Source organism: Gracilinanus agilis, chromosome 2, assembly GCF_016433145.1.
Source record: "Gracilinanus agilis isolate LMUSP501 chromosome 2, AgileGrace, whole genome shotgun sequence".
NCBI lineage: Eukaryota > Metazoa > Chordata > Mammalia > Didelphimorphia > Didelphidae > Gracilinanus > Gracilinanus agilis.
In genome coordinates this window covers 359,362,027-359,378,348 of record NC_058131.1, presented here as the reverse complement: position 1 = coordinate 359,378,348, position 16,322 = coordinate 359,362,027, and the positions used below count along the sequence as shown (strand labels likewise).

At 38.4% G+C, this 16,322-nt stretch overlaps 1 protein-coding gene across 2 annotated transcripts in view; it reads right to left on the bottom strand.

Moving 5' to 3' along the window:
• Positions 1–16,322, bottom strand: part of ABLIM3 (actin binding LIM protein family member 3) — a 187,991-nt gene that overhangs the window by 57,846 nt on the left and 113,823 nt on the right. For both annotated transcript variants that reach the window (XM_044664440.1, XM_044664441.1), the window contains exon 7: positions 224–311. In XM_044664440.1, coding sequence (XP_044520375.1) covers positions 224–311 — 88 coding nt within the window. The remainder of the gene's footprint in view (positions 1–223; positions 312–16,322) is intronic.

Genomic DNA, 16,322 nt, shown 5'->3' with positions numbered 1-16,322 from the left:
TTTCCTTCCTTCCTTCCTTCCTTCCTTCCTTCCTTCCTTCCTTCCTTCCTTCCTTCCTTCCTTCCTTCCTTCCTTCCTTCCTTCCTTCCTCTCTCTCTCATTTGTTTTCTCAGAGCTTAGCACAGGTCTTAAATGCTTTTATTTCATTCGTTCAGCCACACACACACAGTTCCTATGTCCCCTGCCTTCTTCCCACTAGCCCCAGTAGCTCAGATAGACATACCTGTGAGGTACATCTCCTCTCCTTCTGTGAACATCTGTTGGCAGCGGACACATCTGGCACAGGCTGGGTGGTAATGTTTTCCTCCTGCCTATGGATACAGGAAGATAAAAGTAGGTGTCAAAATAGTGCTGAGTGGCTGATGAAAAGGGCTTCTGGGATCTATTATGTGACCTTTATATGTGACCTGATAAATATTTCAGACTTCTTAGGCCTGTCTTTAAAGAAACAGGAGTTGTCCAAGACTACTTCACTAGTCAAAGGACTCACAACAAAAACCAGCATATTTCTGGAAGAAGGATGACTTAATTCCCTCATGCCAACCCTGATGGAGTATTAGAGGCCAACTCAGAGCAGCAATGGTAATGAGAATTTTGAGCTGGAATGGACCTTCCTTTATCTGGTCTGACCCTCTCATTATACAAAGGAAGAAACTAAAGTCCATTTAAAGAAAGTGATTAGTCAAAGATCAGGAAGCTAGGTCTATTGCAGAGCTGGAAACCTATGTCCAAACTCCTAATTCAGTACTCCTTTCACTGTACTGTCTTGGAGGCACTCCACACACACCTCACCACATCGCTTTACTACATACACAGTCCATCCTAATCTTTACCATTACCATCTTTCCTTCCCTACTATAATTTAGAAGAAAAAGTTGAAGACACTCAAAATGAGAGCAAATCTCTACTTTATTTTCTGAAGTTCTTGATGGGATCATTTGTCAGATGGTCAGGATTACCCAGGGAGCAGAAAGTCCCAGAGCAAAACCAAGGAGCCCAATAGGGACATATTAAATCACTTTCCATGTGAGACAAGCTATGAACTTGCCTTTCTTGACTATCATGACCATCTTCATGAATTTAGAGCAGTGGTTCTCAAACTTTTTGATCTTAGGACCTCCTTAGACTATTAAAAATGATTGAGGGAACCTGCCCCCCCCCAACACACCTCTGAAAAGCTTTTGTTTATATGGGCTATTTTACTATGTTAGAAATGATAATGTCTTAATATTATTTCAAAAATAGTTTTTATCTCACAAACCAAGTAAAATGGTCTCGGAGACCACCCACAATGAGAACCATTGCTCTAGACTAGAGAATCCTATGGTCAGACATCCTCCTCCTGCACTAAGGTTATATATTTTTTAAAAGAACTCTTAGGGGGCAGCAAAGTGGTTCAATGGATGGAGAGCCAGGCCTAGAGATGGGAGGTCCTCAGTTAAATCTGGCCTCAGACACTTCCTAGCTGTGTGACCCTGGGCAAGTCATTTAACCCCCATTGCCTAGCCCTTACCACACTTCTCCCTTAGATCCAATACATAGTATTGATTCTAAGATGGAAAGTAAGGGTTCTTTTCTTGTGTATTGGTTCTAAGGCAGAAGAGCAGTAAGGGCTAGGCAATGGGGGCCATGTGACTTGCCGGGGTCATCCAGTTAAGAAGTGTCTGAGACCACAGTTGAACCCAGGACATCTAGGCCTGACTCTTTATCTACTGAACCATCTAGCTGCCCTCTAGCAATATATTAAAATGGTTGAAAGAGAAAATGCTTCTAAATGTTTCCAGTTAGTTTGAAATTTAATAATTACAACTGTACATACTTGTTTCTATTCTCTTATAGCAATAGTCACCTGAATTCAACTGATAAGGTCATAGGTTTAGAGCTGGAAAGAACCTTAGAGTAAAGAAGTCAAATGCCCTCATTTTAGTGATGAGGAAACTGAGGCCTGATGAAGTTAGGTGACTTGCCCAGGTCACAAAAGTATAAGTAACAGAATATATGAACCCATTTACTCTGATTCCATTGCATCATTATATATAATCAGAGTTGTAATTTAAAACCTTTTAGAAGATGCAGTACCCTAGCAGTATTTCTTTGGCTTTGCAACAAATTACTTTGAAGATATTTTTATTGTTGTTGTTGTTGTTCTTCTTTTTTTTTTAATTTTTATTTTTTTAAACCCTCACCTTCCGTCTTGGAGTCAATACTGTGTATTGGCTCCAAGGCAGAAGAGTGGTAAGGGCTAGGCAATGGGGGTCAAGTGACTTGCCCAGGGTCACACAGCTAGGAAGTGTCTGAGGTCAGATTTCTTCTTCTTTTAAAGAATTTCATTAGTCCTTGAGATAACCAAAGCAACCTAGTCAGGAATTTCCAATGATGGACCTGTCAGTCCTTGGCTTATTTCTATCTGCCTCAAAGGAACTTTTCTAAACCAAAGTGTCTGTGAGAAGCTCTGGTAGCTGACACCAAATCCCATGTGTGCCAATAGCTTCAAATATAGTCAAATTTAGAGTACTTTATGGCAATATTCTGAAAGCCCACCAGATGGAGTTGTTACACTGAGGGCTCTTTTCATGGTCAGAGAACTATGACACAATAATGAGCTAATATTGGAGGCTCAGCCAGATGGAGAATAGGGATGATGCTTTTCTAATGAAAATTATAAAACTAGCCCAAAGGTTAACCATAGTTCTGATGGAGGAATTCAAGTAGCCACCAATCTTCTGGGGACCTACAGCCAAATTCAACACATTTGATGAACACTAAGATAGACAATTTTAATTCTCAGAAAGTAGAAGAAACACCAAGGCGAATTCTTTATCCCAATAGTTATTTATATTTATATCCCCTATATTTATTTACATAAAGGGAATAGCTTTATCTGTATCTAAATCTAAGCAGGAAAATCTAATGGAATATGTGAAAATTAGAGATGAGAGGATATTTTAGGTGGATTGAGAGTCAGGCCTAGAGACAAGAAGACCCAATTCAAGTCTGGCCTCAGACACTTCCTAGCTGTGTGACCCTAGGCAAGTCACTTAACTCCTACTGCCTACCCTTTACCTCTCTTCTGTCTTAGACCCAATATACAATAGTAATGCTAAGACAAGGTAAGGGTTAAGAAAAAAAGAAAGCATTTCAGGGAGCTAGGTGGTATAGTATGTAGAGAATTAGACTTAGAGTTACAAAAACTTAAATTTGGATCCTGCTTCAGACACTAGCTGGGTGACTTGAGTCAAGTCACAGGACCTCTGTCAGGCTCAATTTCCTTATCTGTAAAATGGGGATAAATAATACCTAACTTACAAAGTTTTTGGTAAGGATCAAGTAAGAAAACACATGTAAAATACTTTTCAAATTATAAAACATTCTCTAAATGCTAGTTAAAAAATTACTTCAAGGATTCCTTGTTTTGCTTTGTTTTTTTTTTCAGTTTCCTTATGTGTAAATCAAAATAACACCTACCTTGTAGAGTTGATGGGAATATTAAATAAGAAAATAATTGTAAAGCACTTGGCACAGAGTCAATACTATTTAAATGTTAGTTATTATTTTGATGGTATAAGTACTTCTTGGCACAAAAATGTGAGCAGGTCGCTTGTTATTCGTAATAACAAAAGAATACTTGGCATAGTTGGTTAAGCAGCTGAGATTTTAGGACAGAAGATTTTTGAAAGGAAGGAGGGTTTATGACAGATATCTGTTCACATGTTGTATCTCCTGGTAGAATGTAAACTCCTCAGGGGTATAGATTGTCTCATTTTTTTGTATTTATATTCTGAGGGCCTATCATAATGCCAACCACACTGAAGGTACTTAATAAATGTTTATTGATAGAAAATTTACAAACCTGGAATTCTGACTGCCCATGTCACCTCCTGCCTCAGTTGTGATGTGGATGTGAGCCTAGGTTCTCAGAGATCATGCTAGTGAAGTATCATTTCCAATAGGCCTTACTAAACTGGAAAGACTTTTGAGTATAAATCTAGTGATGGAATGTAGTCATTTATGAAGCAGACAGGAATTCAGAAAGGCTCATAGGGTGATCAAGTGATGATTTTTTTAAAAAGCCACAATAATTCATTAAATCAGAGGTTCTTTAACTTTTTTTATATCATGGACCCATTTTGATAAAACCAATGGAACCCTCCTCAAAATAATATTTTTAGGGGGCAGCTGGGTAGCTCAGTGGATTGAGAGCCAGGCCTAGAGACGGGAGGTCCTAGGTTCGAATCCGGCCTCAGACACTTCCCAGCTGTGTGACCCTGGGCAAGTCACTTGACCCCCATTGCCTACCCTTACCAATCTTCCACCTATAAGTCAATACACAGAAGTTAAGGGTTTAAAATTAAAAAAAAATAATATTTTTAAATAATGGAAGGAAATGCTATATTTCAGTTAGGAGTTAGTGAAAAAAAAATCTAATTTTTTTTCCATTCAACTACACAGACACTTCCTAAAATCTATTTATAAACCCTGACCTTGGGTTAACCTAGAATTAAATATTCTATTCAAGTGGGAAGGCATTGTGATTTGTGTCAGTGAAATAAATACTTTATCGTGGAAATTATGGATCCTTGAAGTCTAATTACCTTCTGCTACTTACTCACTGTGAGATCTGGACAAGTTAGCTAGTTTCTATTATCTGAAGTTTCCTCATCTGTAAAATGAGGGGGTTGGGTTAGATCACTACCAAGCTCCCTTCCATCTATGATACTATTATATATGCTGTGTATTTGTAGTTTTACAGTGACATTGTTGTTCAGTCATTTAGGTGTATCTAACTTTTCATGACCCCCTTAAGGTGTTTTCATGGCAGATACCAGAGTGATTTACCATTTCCTTCTCCAGTTTATAGTGACATAGTACTTCACGTGTATTACCTTATTCTCTATGCAATAACAGAAAACAAAGATCATAGATTTAGAACTGGAAAGAATTATAGAGGTCTAACCTCTTTATTTTACAGATGAGGAAACTGAGCCTGGAGAGGTTAGATGACTTGTCTAAGGTCATTAGTCCTTTGAATCTTATTATCCTTGCCACTGCCTGATCCTGTTCACCCTCGACAACTCTTTCTTTCTGGTGGGTTCTGTTTCCTTAATTAGCCATAATTTGGAACAGATAGTTTAAAAAAGATATTGTTTATATTTTGAGTAGAGCCTCCCATTCATTCCTAATTTAACAAATAAGTGAACTAAACCTTCCATTTTTCTCTCAACCTCTTCATCTCCCAATAGACTTCTTAGCACTCACAACAACTTCAAAACTAATTAGTTGCTACGTGTGCTTTGAATTTTGTTGTGTAGGAGATGTATGATCTTGGACAAGACAGTCTCTTACTCTAATTAAATTATTCTGAGCTATAATGTTTTCATCCTTAGAATGGGCATGATACTCATGTCATAGATATTCACAACACAGGGCTCTTGTGAAGATTAAATAAGATTGTGGATGTGAATGCTATATAAATGTGAGTTATTAGGGTTGTGTACAGACCTTATTAAACTTTTAATGGATCAGTGACCCAGAGGAAAAGGTTCTTTTCTCCTACTTCCTCCTCTGCCTCCAGTAGCTGACACTACTATAGTATCTTTTTTTAAAACCCTTCCTTTCTGTCTTTGTAACAACATTAAGACAAAAGGACACGGGCTAGGCAAATGAAGTTAAGTAACTTACCATGGTCCTACAACTAGGAAGTGTCTGAGGACCGTTTGAACCCAGGTCCTCCCAACTCCAGTCTTGGCTCTCTATCCACTGAGCCACCTAGCTGCCCCTATAACATGTAGGGTTTAGAAAATACTTTCATCATAACTAGCAGAGGAAGAAGGCAGGACATGGATCATTATCTCCATTTTAAAGTCAAAGGACACGATGGTGAGAAAAGTTAAGTGGCTTGGCCAAGATATTTTTGTTAATTAGTGGCAGAACTGAAATTTGAAATCCGGTCTCCAGTGTGTTATGTACACCATGCTCACCCAGTTAATTAGAGGAATAATGGCTATACAAGGAGGTTGGGAAAGATGGAGAGACAGAGAACTCACTTGTTTAGCAAGAACTCAGGAGACTATATGGGCAAAACAACAGAGATGGGACAGTGGGAGACCTATCTGGGAGATGGAGAGGAGACTGCCCAAGCTGGATGGGAAGGTTCCTGTAGGATAACAGGGTGAGGCAAGCCTGTTGTACAACTATTCTGGAGGAAGCTGAATGCCAAGGTGAAGAAAGAGTTTGGCATAGTAGGAAAAACAGGGTGCAGAATTTAAAAAAAAGAAAGAGTTGAAAATGGCATCAGCATAGACAAGTTGGAAGAACTGAGTTCAAATATCTGTCTGTATGAATGGAATGAAAAAAACTACAACATTTATTAAGCACCTACTATGTGTCAAGCACGGTACTAAACGCTTTGCTAATATTTTATGACCTTAGATCATTTTCTCTGTTTCTTCATTTGGGATTTAGACTGGATGAGTTCTAAGGTTCCTTCTAGTTCTAAGTCCCATAAAACTCAGAGCTTTAAGTAGATGATAGGAATGAAACTGTGGTTTCAGAAGACTAATCTGGCAATGTGCTTTATTTTCTTGGGACATCATATTTCTGAGGGATGCTGGGAACAATCAGTCAGAGTGTGCTCATTAGAGTATATTGAAAAATTCTAAATTTTAAACCCTAATCCAGTGTTCCATGCTATTGAATAAAGTTGGTTTGGAGAAATTTACAATGAAACAGTCAATATACATTTATTGACAAGAAGCCAGGTAGTCAAATTGTGATCAAATGGTGGAGGGAGGGAGAGTGGATTTGAATTCTGTTCTGTTACGGCACAATGTGAACCCCAGATCTCTGGCATGAGTCTTGCTTTTCAACATGAGTGTAGGAAGTGGAGATTTCCATGAACCAAGTAATACTGTGGAAAATATAGGTATAGAAGCCGTTTGCTCTATAGCATTACCTGCTTATTCATTACTTTAATATTACAAAAGATCTTTGATTTCTTCAGTGTGGAATCACACAACCCCAGCTTCTCCATTACTTGACAGATAATAATTGCAAAAGACTTTTATCGATAGCTTTAGGGTTGGCAGAGTATATTGCACACATTATCCTATTCTTTATTCAACCCAACAGCCCTGTGAGGTTAAGTGCTCTAATTGCTATTATTCCCATTTTATAGGAGAAAAAATTGAGGTGAAAAGACATTAAAAGATCTGTTTAGGATCACACAATTAGTGAACATTCTGACTTTTAGATCTAGCAATCTACAGCTATTCTAACTATGCTTCATCTTTTAATAGTTCTTCATGAGTCACATTGTCCAAAAATGTCATCACCTGAAGGCCAGTCTTTAGGTGATGGACCTGTTCATCCTGCTGAGCAAGCCGATCATAGTTCAACTATAACTCACACACCATGAACTGAACCAGCAGGAGGGGAAGGACTCCCTTCCTCCGCCCTCCCTCTTACCCCTTTGGATCTGAGGTTCCTCTTGGTGTAGGGGAGTTTATTTCTGTTCAGTCTTTGTCTTTCTAAATTTCAGAAACAGGCAGTAATCCCCACCAGACCTGGCTCCTAATACTTGGTGATCTTAGAGTCATGATGTTACAGCCAACCACCCCAGCAGGGAAAGGGTCAGATGCTTGGAGCTAGAGCCTGAAGGGGTTAACTTGAATTTGAAACTTAGGATCCTGCACTACAGGAACTAAGCTAAGCTGTAATTTTAATCTTTTTTTCCCTCCCCAAAGACTGAAGTGGTACAAGAGAAAGGATCAACAAGCTCTTCATGTAAGAGGAATAAATTTGTATATTTGTGATGATACCTTTTGAAATAAATATTCCCCTTTTTTTTAACCCTTATTTTCATAGTAACAACTCTAAGACAGAAAGGCACTGGCTAGGAAAATGGGGTTAAGTAACTTGCCCATGGTCACACAGCTAGGAAGTGTGAGGCTGGATTTTAACCCAAGTCCTTCTGACTCAATCCACTGTGCTACCTTGTTGCACCTTAAATATTCTTTTTTAAAGGCAGCTAGATAGTGCAGTGTATAAAGAGCTAGGCCTGGAGGCAGAAAAAATTGAGTTCAAATCTTGCCTCAGATGCTTAAAAACTTACGTGACCTTGGGCAAGTTAACCTCAGTTTCCTCAACTGTAAAGTTGGGGATAATAATAGTACCTGACTCCTAGGGTTGTTGTGAGGATCAAATGAGATAATATTTGTAAATCACTGGTGCCCAGCACATAGCAAGTGATTAATAAATGGTTATTTTCTTCTCTTCCTTAGTCTTTTTTTAATTGTTCTTCAGAGATATTTTATTTTCCTAATTATATGTAATAATAATAATTTTCAATATATACTTCCTTCCATCCTCCTTCCTTCCTTCCTTCCTTCCTTCCTTCCTTCCTTCCTTCCTTCCTTCCTTCCTTCCTTCCTTCCTTCCTTCCTTCCTTACTCCCTTACCTACTGTCTTTGAATCAATATTGTATATTGGTTCCAAGGCAGAAGAGGGGTAAGGGCTAGGCAATGGGGGTTAAGTGACTTGCCCAGGGGCACACAACTAGGAAATATCTGAGGCCAAATTTGAACCCAGAACCTCCTGTCTCTAGGCCTGGCTCTCAATCTACTGAGCCACCCAGCTGCCCCCTCAACATACATTTTCCAAAATTACAAAATCCAAACCATATCCCTCCCTTCCCCCTCTTCAAATGGCAAGCAATTTGATCAATTTGATCTGGGCCATTCATGTATGGTCATGCAAAACACACTTCCATATTGGTTATCGTTGTAAGGGCACACTCATACAAAACCAAAACCCCAAAATAAAACCGTAAATACACTGACATGAAAAATAGAATGCTTTGATCTGCATCTGACTCCAATAGTTCTTTCTCTGGAGGTGATAGCATTCCCTGTCATAAATCCTTCAGAATTGTCTCAGATCCTTTACCTTAGCCTTATTGGGCCCAAACCACAAAATACCTCACTGGGTAAAGCCTAGTAGGACCAGGGTTTGGGTGCTTTGCCTTCAAGAATTCAGGTTGCCTGCACATCACAGAGAGGCCATAGTCATTTCATGGAGGTTTATTTAGTTATAAAAATAAAAAGTAGTGACACCTGTTTTTATATTGCTCTCCTTGTAGTACTCCTCCTCCCTGACCTCTTTACAGAATACAGTAATACTCCAGCGGGTAGGAAGAGTTTCATCTTTACCTTTCTATTGCCATTACCTAGCAATCAACTGATCAAAAATGCATTTATTAAGCACCTACTATGTACTCTGTATTACATTAGGTATTGGGGATCCCTCAAATGAAAGAACTCCTCATTTCAAGTCTATAGGAGGAGAAAACATTACATATATAAATATATGAAACATATTTGAAATATGTACATATAAAATGAAATACATGATATGCATATAAATATATAAATAAATATTTGAAAAATAGATATATGAAGTATATAAACATATACAAAATGAACACTGGATTATTTAGGGAAAAGAGGAGGTAATTACTGCTGGAGGGATCAGGAAAGGTCTCAATGATCCTATAAGTCTTGATCTGGGAGTCAGGAGATATGTGTGCTAAAAGAAGTTCTACCACTGGATCTACTTTGAACAACTCAGGGCCCCTTTTCATGCCTCGATTTTCTCATCTGCAAAACCAAGGGTCTGGACTAGATAGTGGCAAAGTTTTTTTCTAGCTCTGATACTTTATGGTCTTGAGTTCCTGAGAGCTCTGATACGATTCTATTAGTGGGGCAGAATATCCTAATCTGGCACGTGTTTTCAGAGGCTTAGGGTTCCATATGTGATCTTATTTAATCTGTATATCAGCCCTAGAAGGGAAGTAGAGATTATTATCCCCATTTTATAGAGGGAGAAACTGAAGTTCAGAGAAATTATATGGCTTGTTCAAGACCATAAAGCAAGTCATTGAGATGGTTTCTTCCCCAGGATGAAAATATTTCATTTTCTTTTTTTTTAAATAGTAATTCATTTTATTTTAGCAGATGCTGAAACTTAATCTGAAACTAGGTGATAAGAAAGTCCTTTGAGAAGGTACTGCTCAATTAAAGGCTCATTTTTGAGGAGCCATTTGGGGCTGGCTTACCTTGTGGTGCTGTATGAGCCAGATGCTAAAATGTTTTATTTTGCTGAGTTTTAAAAAGCATATTAAAAATGCAGAGCCTTTCAAAAGAATAATGCAAGTTATTATAAAATTAGGGGATATAGATTCGGAGATTTAGAATTAAAGGAGATCTCGAATGTTTCTAGACTAACTTATTCCTAAGTGGGAATCTCTATGATACCTCCAACAAGTCCTCTAGCTTAAGACTTTCAGGGAGAGGGAATCTATTTCTTTCCAAGCCAACCTATTCTAGTTTTAGACAAGTCTAATTGTTAATGAGTTCTTTTTTGTATGGGGCCAAAAATCTGCCTCCTTTGGGACATCCATTCATTGGTCCTAATTCTGCCCTCTGGGCTTAAGAGGAACAAATCTATTTCCGCATCATAGCCCTTCAGATATTTGAAAGAAGAAGTTGTGTCTCTAGTGATTTCTCTTTTCTTCTGCCTAAACAACTCTCTCTTTTGAGCTAGGACCTCAAAGGTTCTGGAGAGGTTTTTTTTTTTTTTTATTTTTTTATTTTGTTTTTAAACAGTAGCTGTTTCTAGGACTCTGGAGCCCCCCGCACTGAGAAATCCTACTCATTATCAAAGAAAGCAATGGAGCCCAATCCTTGAAGGTGGCTTACTGTTTTCCTAAACTGGGACCCTGAAGGCCTGATATCCAGCCCTCTGACAGAAATAATTGGTCTAATTGGTAGCTTTTACCCACGTTGTGTCTTCTCATCATCTCAATTACAGGCTCTAGGATAGTAGCAGCCACTGACAAAATGGAAATTTGGTTTCTTCCTGAATGTCACCCCACCCTCCACAAGATCCTCCTCTCCCTCCTCTCCTGAAAGGGTCCCCAGAGGAGGAAAAGGCTGAAATGTATCTAGAGCAGCTAAAAGTCAAAAAGGGAACCCTATACAGCAGTGCAATGAGGAGAAATGTTTTGGAAGTCAAGGTCAACTGGTTAATGAGAAATCAGAAAGAGGGTCCAGATGGAGACCAAAAAGTAGTGTTAAGAGGAATGAAGACTCATTTTTTAAAAACTCTTATCTTCTGTCTTAGAATCAATACTGTGTATTGGTTCTAAGGCTTAAGAGCAGTAAGGGCTAGGCAGTGGGGGTTAAATAACTTCCCCAGGGTCACACAATTAGGAAGTATCTGAATTCAAATTTGAACTCAGGACTTCCCATCTTTAGACCTGGATTTCTAACATTCAGCCTCCTAGCTGTGCCTGACAAGGACCCATTTTAAGGGATTCAGTATTCAGCCCCTTTGCAGTGGGCAATTTTTATGAGGACATAAAAGAAGAAAGAAGAAGGACCTGTAATAAATAGGTAAAATGTCCTAGCAGCAAGTAAGAGTGCTTAGGTTGAAAATCAAGGAAGAAAAGAAGAGCTTCAGGGAGAGCTAAAAGTCATCGAATGGAGAGAAAAAAGAAAAATAATCCAAAGCAATCAGAGTGTGAACATGAGTAATAGGAGGTCATGTGGCACAGTAGATATAGAACCAGAATTGGACCTGGAAAATCCATACTCTGATACTCATTTCACTTGTGGTGACCTCAGGGAAGTCATTCTACTTTCTTAGTCTTCTATAAAACTTATAGAGGACTTAAAGGACTCAGTTTCTTCATCTTTAAAATAGGGATGGGCAGATGTGATTGACTCGATGATTAGGAATCTAGAAAACTCCATATAATCCCACTTACCTCACAGGGTAATATTGACACAATATGGTAGAAGGGAAAGAATATGGAAACAGAATAGTTGGAAGTCCTGGACTCTACCTCTTCCTAACTGTATGATCTTGGACAAATTACTTGACCTTGCTGGAATGACATTTCTTTGTTGATTAAATTAAGGGATCAGATTGAAGAATCTCTATTATATCTTCCAACTTGAATCTTCTATGGAATAAAATGACAGAATACATTTAGTATGTCCTGTAGCTATGTGAGGCACAGGACCTCAGAGTTCAGAGAAACCTCAAAGATCTCCTAGTCCAACTGGCTGCCCTAGAAAAAAGTCTATGAAAGTAAGTCAAGTAGGTGAACCACTGGCACTTTCTCAAGTCAAATGAATGCTTGGTGTCTAGCATACAGTTGATGCTTAATAAATGCTTGTTTGTTGTACTCTCAGAAACCCCCCCCACACACACACACACCTTCATTGCCAGGCCCTGTTAGAGGACGTGTCAGAGTGTTGTATTGATTGCTGTGTTAGAATCAGAGGACCTGGGTTTGAATCTCATCTCTCTATCGCTTACTACCTGGGTGATAGGTAGTAAGTCACTTAACTTTAAGAAGTCACTTAACTTCTCTGGGACTCAACTATAAAGTAAGAGGGTTGGGCTAGATGGCTTCTAAAGTTCCTTTCACTTTTAATCTCTGCTTTTCTGATCCTATGATCTCCACCTACCTCAAAACCGAACTCACAACTCATAATCAGGAGTCATATCACCATAGTTGACAATATTTTACTGACTCCACTCTTCTACTGGGCACCATTCCAGATCTGAGGTGTTTCCTTTGTGCTGTATGAATAGGAACTTGATAAATTAATTGGAAAATTTTTTTTCTTAATTGGGAAAATGTTCCTTTTTTCTTTGTATATGTGTTCATTTCTCTTGATCCCCTAATTAGAATCATAGAATCTTGGAGTCAGAAGAGGCATTGGGCAGTCCCATTAATTTGTTGGACAGACTTGAAAGTTAGGACATTTTTTTAATATGGAGAGAGACAGAGACAGAGATAAAGATAGGGATAGAGATAGTGAGAGAAAGAGAGAGAGAGAGATGATAAAAATGGAGTTGGAGATAGAAGTAAAAGTAGATAGTAGCAATGCAATGATCCAAACCATTTCTGAGGGTCCTATTTATGATGCTATCCACATACAGAGAAAGAACTGTGGGAACAGGAACACAGAAGAAAAACAACAGCTTGATCACATGGTTCGATGGGGATATGATTGGGGATGTAGACTCTAAATGATCACCCAAGTGCAAATAGTAATAATTTGGAAATAGGTCTTGTTCAGTGACACAGGTAAAACCCAGTGGAATTGCTCATTGGCTATGGGAGGGGGGTGAAAGAAGGGGAGGGAAAGAATATGAATCATGAAATCATAGAAAAATTTTCATAATTAATCAATAAAATAAAAATAAATTTAAAAAAAGTAAAAGTAGAGATAGAGATAGAAATGATATAGGTAGAGACTGAGGAAGAGAAGGAATTTTGATAGAGGTAGAGATGAGAGAAATAGCAGTAGATGTGGAGATAAAGATGAAGACAGAAATAAGTGAATATGTATAATTATCAACAGAATATAGACATAGATATAAATTATGTAGATATAGATATCTATGATTCTAGATATTTATATCTATATAATATCTATATATAAACAAAATATTTAGGTCCATAGATAGAAGTTGATTTCTGTCTATCTATCTAGCCATATTGAGTTTTCTGTACTTGCTCTGTGCCCTGGGGACAAATGGAACAAGTCCAGTTGCTATTCCCTACAGTGCTTCAGATATCTGTAGGAATGAGCATGTCCTCCTCTCACAAGTCTTATCCATATTAAGTCTTCACTTCCTCCTATCAATTTATTTAACATAGTGCTCATGTAACTCCAAACACCCTTCATGTTTTCTTCTAGACATGTTCCAACTTACCAATGTTCTTCCTCAAATGTACCACCCAGAATTAACCATAATGTTACAGATCTGATCTAACCAGGTCAGAGGACAGTAGGACCATCATCTCCTTTGTATAGATATTACATATGTCTTCATGCAGCCCAACACTACTATTTTCTATTATTGCTATTATTTTGTCTATGCCTGGGGTTCTATCAGTGTAGGGGGCTTCTTGGTAAGGAAATTCCCTTTATTAATGAAGAGTCAGAGCTATTCTGCCACTTATAGTATTAGAGAAAAAAAGAGAATAGTCTGGGACCCTGAGAAATTAAGTGACTTGCCTAAGATCACAGAGCCAGTATGCATCAGAGAGAGTATTTAAACCCAGGTCATTCTAACCCTGAGGCAGGCTTTTTAACCACTAAGCCAAGCTATTTTTCTGTTGTTATCATTATTAAAATTAATTATTGATGCTGACATTAAAAATGTATGCATGTTTTGATTTATTATTTTCTTCTTTATGTATATGTTAGTTATTTCCCCAGCTAGCTGGTAATAACTCACATTTATATAGCTTTTTATGCTTACAAAGTGTGTGCTAAATTACTAATAATAGCTTAAATTCACATAGTGCTATCCTTACAACCTCATGGGCTAGTGCAATTGAGAAATTTCCCATTTTACAAATGAGGAAACTGAGGCTCACAGAGGGCATTCTGCTGAGGGTCATTCAAGGGGATAAGCCAGGCTTCAGATTCAGTTCACTGGACCCTAGTCCATTATTCTTTCCATAAGACATCAGGTTGGTGGCTTCCCATTTTGTGGTATCAACATAAGTGCTGGCCAATCAGTCAACAACAGACATTTATTAAGCACTCACTACACAAGTGATTGGACTAAGTGCTTAGGGGGCAAAAATAAGCCTGCACTGAAGGACCTTACTTTCTAATGATAAATAGGTACATACATATAAGACACATAAAGAATAATACAGGAAGGGAAGCCTCCAGCAGCTGAGAAAAAGGCCTCCTGTGGAAGGTAGGATTTGAGCTGATTCCCAAAGGATGCTGGGGGCAGTGGAGAGAACACTGGGCTTGGAATCAGGATGACTCATCTTCATGAGTTCAATTCTGGTTTCAGGTACTTACTAGCTGGGTAATGTTGGATCAGTCACTTAACCCTGCTTGCCTCAGTTTTCTTATCTGTAAAATGAGCTGGAGAAGGAAATAACAAACCATTCCAGCATCTTTGCCAAGAAAACCCCAAATGGGACCACAAAGAGTCAGACATGACTGAAAATGGCTCAGTGGCTAATGAAGGAATCTGGAGCTTCTAAAGAGGGGAAGTTCAGAAGGAGAATACAGACAACGGGGTTTAGCCAGTACAAGGGCACAGAGGTAGAAGATGGAATGAGATGTGCAAAGAAGGCCAAAGAGCTAGATCATAGAGTCGAGAGGAGTAAAGGAAAAGATGACTGGAAAGGTAGAAAGGGGCCAGGTTGTGAAGAGCTTTATCTGCCAAACAGAGGACTTAACAGGTTGTCCTGGAAGTAATATGGAGCATCTAGAATTTTAAAAGAAGGTGTATCTGGTCAGACCTATGCTTTGGGAAAATTACTTTGGCAGTTGAAAGGAGGATGGATTCGAGTAGGGAGAGGATTGAGGTGGGATGACCCATCGGAAGATGAAGGTAAATCAGTGAGAAAGATAACATTGAGAGAATTGTAGCTGTGCTTCACATAGTTTGGGAAGAGTAGTATGAACAAAGGAACAAAGGAACAAGGAAGGGCATGAAACTTTACCATATGGGAACATAAGGACCTTCCTGAGGCAAAAAGGAAATTAATATTGTATATCCAAAGACTAGGCAGCAAAGTAGCGGAGTGGGTAGAGAGCTGGGCTCTGAGTCAGTTCAAATCTGGCCCCAGATATTTACAAGCTGTGTGGTCCTGGACAGGTCATTTAACCCTGTTTGCCTCAGTTTCCTCACCTATAAAATGAACTGGAAAAGGGAATGGAAAATCATTCCAGTATCTCTGCCAAGAAAATTCAAATTGGGATCATGAGGAGTCAGATATGGCTAAAACAACTGAAGAATGTTAATACATTCTAGGAAGGGCAAATAGGAAAATAAATGGCATTTGAATCCTTTAGGGGTCACTAAGTCCGATACCTTCATTTTAAAAGGGGAGGGAACTGAGGCTCAGAGAGTTTAACAGTATGAACAGTACCTAATGTAGAAGCCTAGGAGGTCATCTCTTCTTATCTTCTTATTCTACAGAAGAGGAAATTGAGGACTAGAAGAATAGACTTGATCATGTCACATAGTAAGTAACTGACAGAGTCATAGCTTGAACCCAGCACTTCTGATTTCTAAGCTAATGCTCTTTCAACTACATTAGAGATAAGTCTGGTGGGCTATTATAAATTAGTATTATAGTGATCTTAAAAAATCAAAAGTATTAAAAATAACAAATTACTATTATAGTAACACTATATAAATTACTATAACAATAATAAAAATAGCTAACATTTATAGGCCACTGGGAGGTTTGCAAAACACTTTAC